At 37.0% G+C, this 12,340-nt stretch overlaps 1 protein-coding gene across 1 annotated transcript in view; it reads left to right on the forward strand.

The window, feature by feature from the left end:
* The window catches only part of myo3a (myosin IIIA), a 66,918-nt gene that overhangs the window by 50,628 nt on the left and 3,950 nt on the right, over nt 1–12,340 (forward strand). Inside the window, exons 25-34 of the mRNA XM_044105518.1 lie at nt 925–1,005; nt 1,268–1,473; nt 1,559–1,670; nt 2,495–2,657; nt 2,742–2,828; nt 2,912–3,035; nt 4,265–5,357; nt 6,256–6,397; nt 10,702–10,793; nt 12,168–12,208. Of these exons, the coding sequence (XP_043961453.1) occupies nt 925–1,005; nt 1,268–1,473; nt 1,559–1,670; nt 2,495–2,657; nt 2,742–2,828; nt 2,912–3,035; nt 4,265–5,357; nt 6,256–6,397; nt 10,702–10,793; nt 12,168–12,208 (2,141 nt within the window). The remainder of the gene's footprint in view (nt 1–924; nt 1,006–1,267; nt 1,474–1,558; nt 1,671–2,494; nt 2,658–2,741; nt 2,829–2,911; nt 3,036–4,264; nt 5,358–6,255; nt 6,398–10,701; nt 10,794–12,167; nt 12,209–12,340) is intronic.

Consider the following 12,340-nt stretch of genomic DNA (forward strand, 5'->3'; position numbering starts at 1 on the left):
ATCCATTCCAACCAACCATCCATCCATCCATCCATCTGCACATCCATCCATCTGCACATCCATCCATCCAACCAACCAACCATCTTCACATCCATCCATTCCAACCATCCATCCATCCATCCATCTTCACATCCATCCATCCATTCCAACCATCCATCCATTCCAACCAACCAACAACCAACCATCCATCCATCCATCCATCCATCTGCACATCCATCATCCATCCATCCATCCTTTCCAACCAACCAACCAACCAACCATCCATCTATCCATCTGCACATTCATTCATTCATCCATTCCAACCAACCAACCAACCATCCATCCATCCATCCATCCATCTGCACATCCATCATCCATCCATCCATCCATCTGCACATCCATCATCCATCCATCCATTCCAACCAACCAACCAACCAACCATTCATCTATCCATCTGCACATCCATCCATCTATTCATCCATTCTAACCATCCATCCATCCATCCATCAATCATTTTGTCACCTCTACTTTTACTAAAACAAACTATTTTTAATTGATGATTTTTCCATTGAAATTAAAAATTGGATTTATCTCAAATTCTCAGTGAGATTGTTTTACTGCAGCCTAAAGTTAATTCATTTTAGGACTTTCTACACATCTTTATCAATAATGTGAAATAGTGTTCGGCAAAACAGGAGTGCAGTGTTGAAAAAGGTCACATCAGAAGATCATAAATCCTGGCAGCTTCTTCCATCCGTCTTTACTCCACCACTTGCAACAATTTTTAGGAGGAAACAAAAGTCAGTTTTATTCATGGCTGATTGATTTATCAAAGGAATCACAAGTGTCACATCAAGCTTATGCTTGAAAACAGATTAGAAAGCACTGCAGGACGTGTAATTACAGGATACAGTTGGTAATATTTGTTTGTTTTTTATTTTTTAGCCAACAGAACCTGGTGACACCCCGTACCATCCGAGAGAAACCACCAACATGAAGACGCAGACTGTGGCCTCGTACTTCAGGGTAATCCATCTTTAAAGAGCTGTTGTTCTTCAACACTTTGAAATCTTTGAAAAATATCAAAACCACTGAAGCTGTAACAAACATCACAATTAGAGAAGTCCAAATGTTCAAAGTGAGTTCATTCTGCTGAAATAAGCTGAATTAATTATTCAGCTTTTTACACATCCCTGTAAATATGGAAGGTTTTTTTCTTTTTAGACAACCTGCTTTGTGTGGATGAAACTGACGTTAGCTTAAATCCAACCTCTTCGTGTCGTCACAGTACTCTCTGATGGACCTCCTGTCCAAGATGGTGGCCGGGCAGCCTCACTTTGTCCGCTGCATCAAACCCAACAACGATCGCCATGCCAACAAGTTCGACCGGGAGAAGGTTCTGGTCCAGCTGCGCTACACTGGCGTCCTGGAAACTGCCAAGATCCGACGACAGGGCTACTCCCATCGCATCCTGTTTGCTAACTTCTCTAAGAGGTCAGTTTTCCGCAGAAGAACCTCGTAACCTTGGCGGAAACTTTAACGCTTTTCCTCAGCTGAATGAATGCGATGAATCCTGCAGGTACTACATGTTGGCGTTTCACGCTCACGAAGAGCCGGCTGTGACTCCAGAGACGTGCGCCACCATATTGGAGAAGGCAAAACTGGAAAACTGGGCAATGGGGAAGACCAAGGTGAGCAGAGATCGTCGTCAAACAGATTAGCAGTCAGCAGCTAAATTAGCGTTTGCCAGATCTAAAAGTTGTCTTATGTTCGACCTAATCTATTAAACACCATAAATTATTTTGAAATTTAATTTGTGAATCCTAATTAGCTCCAGCTAGTGAATGCCCTGCTTAAAGGTACAGTTCAGCAATTATAGTGCAGTATGTTTCAGTTTGTGGAAACACATTTTGCACATTTCTGTACTTAAATTTGTGCTTCAACTTCTTCTAAAAACAGACCAAACATTTAAAAAGCCCCGAAGACATTTATAGATAAAGTTAATGTTTTTTGGTGTTGGGGAAAATGAGCCATTTTGAAAACCTGATTGTTAAATCACATTCAAAAGCCTCAGCCTCATTACCTATCAACCCAAGTTGTGCTCCAGCACCTTTGGTCAGCTGGTTTTATTGTTGTATTTACTGTACAATGGCTGCTGGGGGGAAAAAAACGAGTTTTGTTGTCAACTTACCACCCCGAAACCATTTGCTGCATTCTTGTTGATTGTGCAGGATGCCCCACTTCTACTTTTCAAAGATGTACAGTTGTATGCATCTTGGTTTGTGAAAATGGCTGTTTTCACGTGTGTGTAAACACTGAGTTGTGGGCGTGACCAGCAGCAATTTATTTGGGTTTAAAGTGACAAAAATAGCAAATTCTGAATGGACAAGACTGAACTTTCATTATTTCTAAAATGATTTCATGCAAAAAATGTTTGGTTTAGACCATAAAGATATCCTTAGGTGACCTTTTACCTCCAACTGTCTTAGCATTTCCTCCACGTTGCGCTCCCCAGGTGTTCCTGAAGTATTACCACGTCGAACACCTGAACCTGATGGTGCAGCAGGCGACGCAGAGGATCGTGCTGCTCCAGGCTTGTGTCCGAGGCTGGCTGGGAGCCAAACGGTACCGGAGGACGCTGAAAGAGCGAGAACAAAGCGCTCTGATTCTGCAGTCAGGTCGGTCGGTCCACACTGACGCTTCACACTCAAAACACAATAAAATCTCCGAACATTTATGCTGATTCAAGCTTTCCTCTGCAGCTTACAGAGGTCACAAAGTTCGCAAGAAAGTAGCCGACGATAAAAGCAAAGTGAAGTTTGACACTTTTATAACTCAATTTCAGGCAGGTAAGAAAACTATGCAGACAAAACTTCAGATTTGAGTGTAAAATTGTTTATTTTACTTTGGTTGATTGCTTTGCTTGCTTCAGTTTGCAGAGGATATCTGGCAAGAAAGACGTACAAGAAGTTGGTAGATGAGAAAAACAAGGCAGCCACCAAGATCCAGGCTCGCTACAGAGGCCACAAGGAGCGTAAAAGCTTTCAACGAAAACGGTAGAAGAGAACCAACCTTTTAATATTCATTAATGAGCAAAAATATTCACATCCTGTGAATTCTTTACATTTTGATTCAGTAGAAACAAAATTTTCACTTTATTTCTTTAGGATATCATGAGATAGATCAACTCAAAATGAAACATTACGTGAAGTAGAAGAGAAAAATCTACACGTTTTACATTTTTGTTTTTACAAATATTGTAAAAAATGTGGAATGCCTTTCTAATCAATCCCCTTTACTCTGAGACCACTAAATAAAATCCACAACAAATAATTGTCTTCGAAGCTTAGTAATTATAATCAACCTGTTTCAAACTTTATCTCAGCATAAACCATAACTTTTATTAAAAATATGTTAAATTGTTAAAGAAAGACAAAGGAAGTCCCTGAACACATCCCCATATTGAAGCATGGTGATGGCACCATTATGCTTTGGGACAGGAAAGTAGGCCAGGGTTGTTTGGAAGATGAATGGAGTTAAACTTTTATGAAATCCTTGAAGAAAACCTTTTAGAAATTGTGAAAGACTCAAGACAGGTTCAATCTGTACCTATCTATTGGGAGGGCCTAGTCAAAGTCCAGACTCAAATCTGGTGTCAAATCGGTTGAAATTTGCTTGAAAAAAAATCAAACTCTACGAACCTCTGTCTCGGTTGGGTTGAAGTAAACTCAATGAATACATGAAAAGCAATCGGACTGGTGACGGCTCCAAAAGCAGGAAGAGAACTGCAACGCAAGGAATTCTGGGTAAATACAACCAATACAAATGAAAGAGTTTAGCGCTAGCGGGAGAAATGGCTTGTAGTTTTTGACCAAAGACAAAAGAGAAATCTGATGCTACTACATTTTTTTTTCACATTTTATGAAGAAAGAAGTTGCTCTCATTGTTTTCTTCAGAGGTTTTCATGTTGTTTCCTTCAGTGGCTCTTTGTGCAGCGCCCCCACAGGTGAGGAGGGGAACAGGTTTCTCAATTAGTTTTATCAACAAAAGAGTTTATTTTTTCCAGAAATTGGCAAGTTTTCATTAAGCAAATTTATTTCTGAAATGTCAAATTGCACATGCCTAAGTTTTAAGTTGTAAGAAAAACTTTAAAAACAAAACTTTCACAGTTATATACAACATTGCATTGATCTATAATATGAATATAAGATTTGTGAATACTTTTTCCATCAAAAAAAAATTTTTTTTTGCTTTCTGACAAAATCTGAAATGTATGAATTTGTAGGGAAGCCAAAGAGAAGGAGAAAGTGGTGGCCGCTCTTAAAGAAGAGGCGCCAGAACCTGCGTCTAAAACAGAAAACAGTGAAGAAGAAGAAGCGAAAGCCGCTGTTGTTCTTCAGAGCAACTACCGAGGCTACAAAGAGAGAAAACAATTCAAGGAGAGAAAGAAGACGATGGCCGGAGCGGAGATGGAGATACCAAATGAAAACAAGGAGAAAACTGTTAAAGACGGAGAGGAAACCGTGGCTAGCAATCAGGAGAACAAGGAGGAAGAGGATGAGAGCACCTACGAGGCGGAGGAGAACGATGACAGCGATAACACCCAGGTACCGGAAGACGAGGAAAACACGGAGGTGAGCGACGAAGCCGTGATTCAGGATGCAGAAACCGGAAACACGAGCGCGCAGGAAAAATCTCCAGATGAAGCTGCCAATCTGGAAGAGGAAACTAAAGCAGCGACTGTCATCCAGAGCAACTTCAGAGGCCACAAAGAGAGGAAGAGGCTGCAGGAGGAAGGCAAGGTCCCAGGTAAGCAGCAGAAGAAGACGGAGCCAGAGACTCCAGGTGTTTCTTCTTCTGGTGATGATCCCGATGAGACGAAGGCAGCAGTGGTGATCCAAAGCAACTTCCGCGGACACAAGGAGCGAAAACGACTCGAGGAGGAAGGAAAGATTCCCAGGAGGAATAAGAAGGAATCTAAAAACGAAGAGCAACTCGTTCCCGATGAACAGGAGAACGTTCCGGAGGCAGCGGACGAGGAGAAAGCAGCGACTGTCCTGCAGAGTAACTTCAGGGGACATCGGGACCGGAAGAAGCTGAAAGCTGAGAAAGAAGCGCGGCAGAAAGACAGAGACGGCGGAGCAGTTCCTGATGAAGCGGAGCCGGGCGGGAAGGAAAACGAGGAGGCGCTGGATGTTAGCGACGTGGCGATCGAGCGCAAAGAGGAGGAAGATCTGGAGAAAGAGAGGCAGGAGGAAGAGCAGGCAGCAGTGAGAATCCAGAGCAACTTCAGAGGATATAAGGACCGAAAGAACCTGAAGGCCAACAGGGTGGCGGCCCGGACGGAAGCCGAGCAGCTGGAGAGTTTCTCCAAAGAGGTACGGTCCGGAACCGAACCAACATTTACTTAGACACACCTCACTGACATGACCCTCATCTACTGAAGAGGATTAGGACACTGACAAAAATAATTCTGACTTTAATCTGAGAATTCACTTAGATCTCAGAATCCTGATTTTGTTTTTTTAGAATTATTTTCTTCAGAATTCAGTTTTTTTTTTCCCAGAATTAATTTTTTCCGAATTCTGATTTTTTTCTCAGAAATTTGACTTTTTATTGTCAGAATTCTTATTTTTCTCAGAATTTTGATTTTTTTTTCTCTTTTTTTTTCAGAATTTTTCTTTTTCTTTTTTCTTTTTTTTGCTCAGAATTTTGATATCAATCTCTTAATTCTGACTTCAATCTCAGAGTTATTACTTTTAATGATAGAATTTTGACTTTAAAGTTTAAGTGTGTGATTTTTATTTTAAAATCTATATGTTGTTTTTTTTTACATTGTTGTTAAAACAGTCGCCATGTTGTCACAGTATCATATAAAACAGAAAATCTGTGAAAAACATCACGCTCATTTTTGTGCTGTTATTGTCATGCACCTTTTCTGAACAAAAACAAACCAAAGCCAAGAGTCTTGGCGCTGTCAATAATCCTCGCGTATGCTGCTTAATGTGCTAATGGTGATTTATCATTACAGGAAAACGTTTTTTTGTTTTTTCACAGATTACCTCTCTAATGACACTCTGTCACAACATTGTGATGGTTTTAACAAATATGTAGAAATATGTCTTTTTTAAAAGTTGCACACTGCAGCTTTACGTCTGTGATTAGTGACCAAAGCCATATTAGCTATAAACATGTTTTTCTTTCAACGTCGCTGGTTGGTGAAAGAAAGCATTGTTTTTCTTATTCTACTCATATCTTCACTAATCTCTCCAACAGATCGCGGAGACTTCCCAGGACTTTGCGGCCCTGCAGCAGAAGCTGAATGAGATCATCCAGGCCCATCAATCAAACCCTGAAAACAATGGCATGTTTGTGAGAGGGAAAGCAATCAATGGCTACGCCCCACAGATTCAGTCAGGTAAGATAGTGAGAAACAGATCAGCAACCAATGAATATCAGTCACACTGCCGGCAGACACTCAGCCGAGGTTAATGTGAACTTTGGGCTTTTGAAGGATAATTAATACTGTCACTTAAGAGAGAGATGGTTCAATTATTTACTGAAGTTATGAGTCAAGGCATTAATAATCACCCAAACACAAAGACACCAACTGAGATAGGAAGCGATCCAATCAGCCTTTGGATCTTTTTCTCGAACTATTCAGCAGATTTTATTGCGACCTTTCTCGATCAGATGATGATTTTATCAAGGCAGCCATTTTTCTCCTCTCCTGTCGTGCAACTTCATTAGATCAGAAAAACCGAGAAAGTCAAGTGCCAAAACAGGAAGCGCCTCGCCACTTGATGTGTCATCAGAAGTGAAATTTGATTTGCACAGTTGATAGCTGTAATTGGTTTCAGGGCGGTGAGCGAGAGAAGCTGGAAACGGAAAGTTTGGAGTCTTAAAGCCCAGATGGCGCCTCGAATGTGACAGTCGATTCAGGTGTCTGACTGGAATAATATTCTAATTAGAAAATATTTTTAAAATATTCAATTTGTCAATCATTTGATATGGTTTTAATTTTGTGTGTAATGTGTAACTCAAGAGTATTTCAGCTACTTATTATTATTACAATCAGTGTAACTTGTTCACACAGCTATGGATCCATTACAAATGTGTCCTAAAATGTGTTAATATTCTGCTAATATCGAAAAAACACAATTTAGCAATTGTGACATTTCCATTAAATAATGAACAAAATTAAAATTACACATGAATAAATTTGTTCACGCGATAAGCAATTAAAAAACATACAATTTCATTATCCTCCAACCACTTCCTGTCGTCTTCTTCTTTGTGTTTTCTGCCAGCAGCAACTGTGCAGAATATTGACAAAGTAAGGGAAGTAGCTGTGTTTCCATTGACCATATAATTGCGTAATTTGACATTTTGAAACCAAATTTGGTAAATGGAAACACGGCAAATTAAAAAAAACCTCTTAATTCATTAAAAAGTTTTGCCGTTAGAATGCGGTGGGTTTTTTGGTTGTATTGTTTTATCTTGTTGCAATAGAAACACAGTTTTCACATCACATGGTCAACAACAGAATGTTGCCGCTGGCGGAAACCACAAAGAAGACGAAGACAGGAAGTAGTTGGAAAAGGATGGAACCACATGTTTTTTTAATGATTTATTGCGTGAACAAACTTATTCACTGGTGATTTTAAAAAAAAGTGTTTCTTATTTAATGGAAACACAGCAATTCTAAAATTGCGGGTTTTTTCAACTTTAGCGGATAAATGACAAAGTTCTGTGCTGATTTGAAATGGAAACACTCGCTCAACTTTTCAATCTTAGTCATTTTAATTTAAAAATTCAGCATATATTTTCAAATATTTTCCCAAATTCATCATGTATCAAATCATCTAAACTATGAATTAGTAATTATTTTACAAAACATTTAATATTATTTTAATAAAAGCTACTATGTGGTTGCAATATTAACAGAATTAAATGGACATTTTACAGATTATGAAATAAATCTGACAAATTTTCACTACAAGAATGTTAATATTTTCTGAAATATAAAACATTTTTAAATAAAGGATATTGTACTGGATATTGAATTGCTCTGTTTTTTACTCTGTTAGATTTTACCCTGTAACAGTGTTAAAAATCAATGCTAATGTTAGCATTTTTCACCAATAGATGCTAGCTATAAACTATATTATCTCTGTTTATAGAGAGAACAGGGTTTATTATACTACTTAACTCTATTTGTAACATTTAATCAAGACTGTTTAGCTATTTTGATATTTATTATTTAGCCAAGCAGGAAACTTTTTAACTAGTGGCTGATTAGTTTATTGGCTAACTTTATCAAAAACGACTAACCTGGTCCTGAAAAGCGTCACAGAATTATTAGCTGAAACTTAATACGCATAAGTGAACTTTGAAATTAAACCTTTACAGATTTTGTTACTATCCCACAAGGATTTGTAATGTTTTGCTTTGAGTATGCTAGGGTAAGCTAGTAAGCTGCTAGCTTCAGCTACATAGCATAAAAACTGACTTTAACAAAGGATTCCAGCCATTTTTCTGACTATTTGTGGTGACAGATTGAATAGTCTGGGTAACTTCTAAGTGAAATTATCCGTTTCATCCGCTCTAAGATCGCTTTTCAAAGATCTAATGCGTCTTCATGAATTTTGGTGACACAGTAAGCTGAACCAGAATCATTAGCGCCACACGCAACGAAAGCAGACGAATGTCGGCCACACTGTTCTTCATAGAAAAGGTCAAAAAAAGTTAATCATGTTTTGGGAGCCAACAATTACAGCAGAAATTAATTTGACGGTGTTTAAAATTAGCGTCAGTCGTCGGTGTGAAAGAGAATGACCTTTTAGATGGAGTTGTTTAATAACATTAGACACTTTTCATCTTCTTTACCTGGGAGCTTTTGCATATGATGGATTGTTTTTCTGCCAGTTTGAGCGTTAATAATAAGCGGCAAGCAAAGGTCAGTCTAATATGTTTATAATTGCAATAACATAGATGAGTGATATTGTCTAGCGGAGCACTGAAGGGAAATTATGACAAATTGCAGCTTTGGTAGAAGTCAGACGTTTTGTGACGACACTACATGGATGTTAAATCATTTATTTGTTTTTAAGAGTTGTTTCACATATACTTATGTGAAATTTACAACAGGAAAAGCCTTTATGGACAGATATATCTCTCCTCAAGTCAAAGTTTAATTATGTAACCTCAGCTGACCAAAGTGCTTCACAATAATTATTACATCATAGATAGATAAATGATCAAATAAGAAATTAAGTTTTATAAAGTATAATAAAATTGGCAGTAAAATACCAAGTAAATAATAATATGAATAAAAACCAATACATGCTTAATATAAGCAGTAAGTTTTTCCCTTTATTTTTTTTTATCTGTTAAAAAGGTTCAAGCCTTTCGATAATTTTCTGTTCTGCATTAAATCTACATAATGTTTTTGTTTTGTTTTATAGTAATTTTGGTGTGTATTTCTGGGCAGTTTTTAAAGGTGATTTGTTATCCTAAATCGTATTTTGGACATTTTTATCCTTCCATTTTGGTCTTAACTGCTTCTAAAAAAACAGCCTAAACGCCTTTTGGCAATAAGTTCATGTTTTTAGTGTCTGGAAAATGAGCCATTTAAAAAACCTTCCAAATGTAACGTTGCAAAACAGAAGGCACTGTGCTGTTACCTAGCAACCCAAGTGAAGCCCAGCCCGTTACTTAGCAACCCAAGCAGAGCTCCGGCAGGTTTGGTCAGCTGGTTCTACCGCTGTACAACGGAAAAGACGAGTGTTTTGTCGTTGACTTATCATCCAAAAACTTTTCGCATTCTTGTTGGTTGTGCAGGAGGCTCCACGTCTGCTTTTCAAAGTTGTACAGTTGCATAATTGCACATCTGTTTGCAGCCATTTTCACGAGCGAGTGTAAACGTTGAGCTTGGGGGGCGTGGCCATCAGCAGATTATTTGGATTTAAAGTGACCTTTAGACAGATCAAAATAGGCAGAACGGATCCGGCTAAAATCTCATCATCAAAGAATGATGTTGTGAAAATAATGCTATGAACGTATTCCATATGTCCCATAGAGACCGATCCTAACTCGTTCAAGAAAGTATAAAGGTCACCTTTAAAAAAAAAACCCAAAAAGGTTCATCATAAGCAACTAAAATTCCACCAATATGACGAAACGGTAAAAGATATTTTGTTACAGAAATGTGATCGACAGCATCCATGTTATATAAAATACAGAGGGTCATTGTTCGATAAACTGGCTGTTCTCAGTGTTTTATGAAAATATATTCATGTAAAGTTTAGTGGAAGGAAAAACTGTGGCAGAAAAAACAATTTCAGATAGTAGTCGCCTTGTAAACATCATCCACTTTGTTTTTCAGCAAGTAAGTTGAAATTTATTGGTTCTAAAGTCATAAATGGACTCTTTTCAGATTCTAAATAAACTTCTTGCATGAGAAATTAATGTTTATGCATTTCTAGAATGGGTTTGTATTAAAATTCTCAGTTTTACACACAAAACAACCTTTTCTGGACTAACTTTACACGACAACAAAGCTAAATTTAGAGTTATAAACGCTAGAACTGTAACATTTTCCCAGTTTTGCCTTAGCAGAGGCACAGTTGCGATCGCTTCTTTTGTTACATTTCAGCCGCCTGAAGCTCCAAAATACAAAACTGCCACCTGACATTTTTAAATCTTTTTGTTACTTTTCAGCTGACAAGAGATTTTCCAGAACCCCCCGCAGAACGCAGCAGCCAAAAACCCTGAACACCCCAGAGGACTCCACTTACTACACGCTCATTCATGTGAGTGGCAGAACAAAAAAAAGCTGATTGATTCGGGATATTTCTGACGACAAACTTTGGAAACCGTAATTGCTTTCACAGTTGCTGGTTTTTACAATCCGCCATTGATTGGCTTGGGTTTTGTTTTTTTTCTTTTATTGTGCTGGCGAGAAAGATTGACTGAAAAAGAAAAAGTTCTCTACTTTTTTAAAAAGGTTTCTTTTGATTTTGTTTGTTTTTCTTTTTAATTTCAGCGAAGTGACACTTTATTAACTTTATTCAGCCAAATGACTCATTTTTACAAGCCAACTTCTTGGTACCGTAACTCCGTGACACTTTGCGCTATCTGAAAAATTTCCACTGTTTCTGAAAGAGGAGACGTTATTATGGTAATTTTATTCACGCAACTGCAGGAAGCATATTTTCTTCGTTTTACTCTCATAAAACACTCTTTTAATTTAATGTAAATGGAGAAATTGACTAAATTATTTACTCACAGGACATGTGAAGAACTTTGTACAATTAAAATAAGCAAAAATATCCAGGAGGAGAATTAAGACTTAGTCCTTAAAGGGTTTTACCCAACTTTAATCTGCTACTTTTTCACCTTACAACAAACTGATTTGGAAAAAAATAACAAATTTACTGGAAATGTTACTAAGGTGCCAACATACTAGAGGCGTTATAACAATTTAATGGTTCAGTTGTTGATTAAATTAAGAAGTAAACACCATTAAAGTGAAATTTACTGGTATTTCCTTATGAAATAATAATTTATGAAATAAAAATGGTGGTAGTCAACATGGTGAAAACCTTACAGATTATGTCACTAATAATCCTATTTACCAATTTCATTTATATTAAATATAAATTATATATAATGATTTTGTTGTTAGTAGGTGCCTCAGTATGTTTTTATCTGGAATTTTCTGGAATATATCCAACCTTTTTTTTTTTTTTGCTCAAAGCCAAAATTAAGATTCATTTATTTAAAAACGCTTTGATGATTGACTTTATTTATCTTGTTTTACTTTCTTTTAAAATGGTTGTATTTAGTAATTTTTTACTTGGCACTGTATCTGTTTTGTTGTGTTGTGTGTTTATTTATTTTAGTATAAATATGACATAAAGCCCATAGATTTATGCAAGGTGATTTTATAAAGGGCTTGATTAAAAAAGTTTGATAATTAGTTATTAATTACAGCTTATATCAATTCAATAACTATTAATTTATTTAATATTTACTTGTTTCACATTTTGTTTTTCATTTATTTTTATTTGTAAATATTTCTCATATTTTCCCAGTGTTTTTTAAATAATTTTTTTAAATATACATTTTTAGATTTGTTTCTCATTCAAACAGTAATATTTGCTTTTTTCCGTCTCCCCACTCAGAGATCTGTCCAGGACGATAAACGCAAACCCAGAAAAGAGGAGTAAGTATCTTATTCTCACTTAAGTTTGTTTTTTTATGTTTCCAGGCTCAAGCTTGATTATAATCAAAACTAAACCTGAAACGATTAATCAGATTAATCATGATTAACCGATCATTGAAATAACCGTCAGCT

Source organism: Gambusia affinis, linkage group LG21 (genome assembly GCF_019740435.1).
Source record: "Gambusia affinis linkage group LG21, SWU_Gaff_1.0, whole genome shotgun sequence".
Taxonomy (NCBI): Eukaryota; Metazoa; Chordata; class Actinopteri; order Cyprinodontiformes; family Poeciliidae; genus Gambusia; species Gambusia affinis.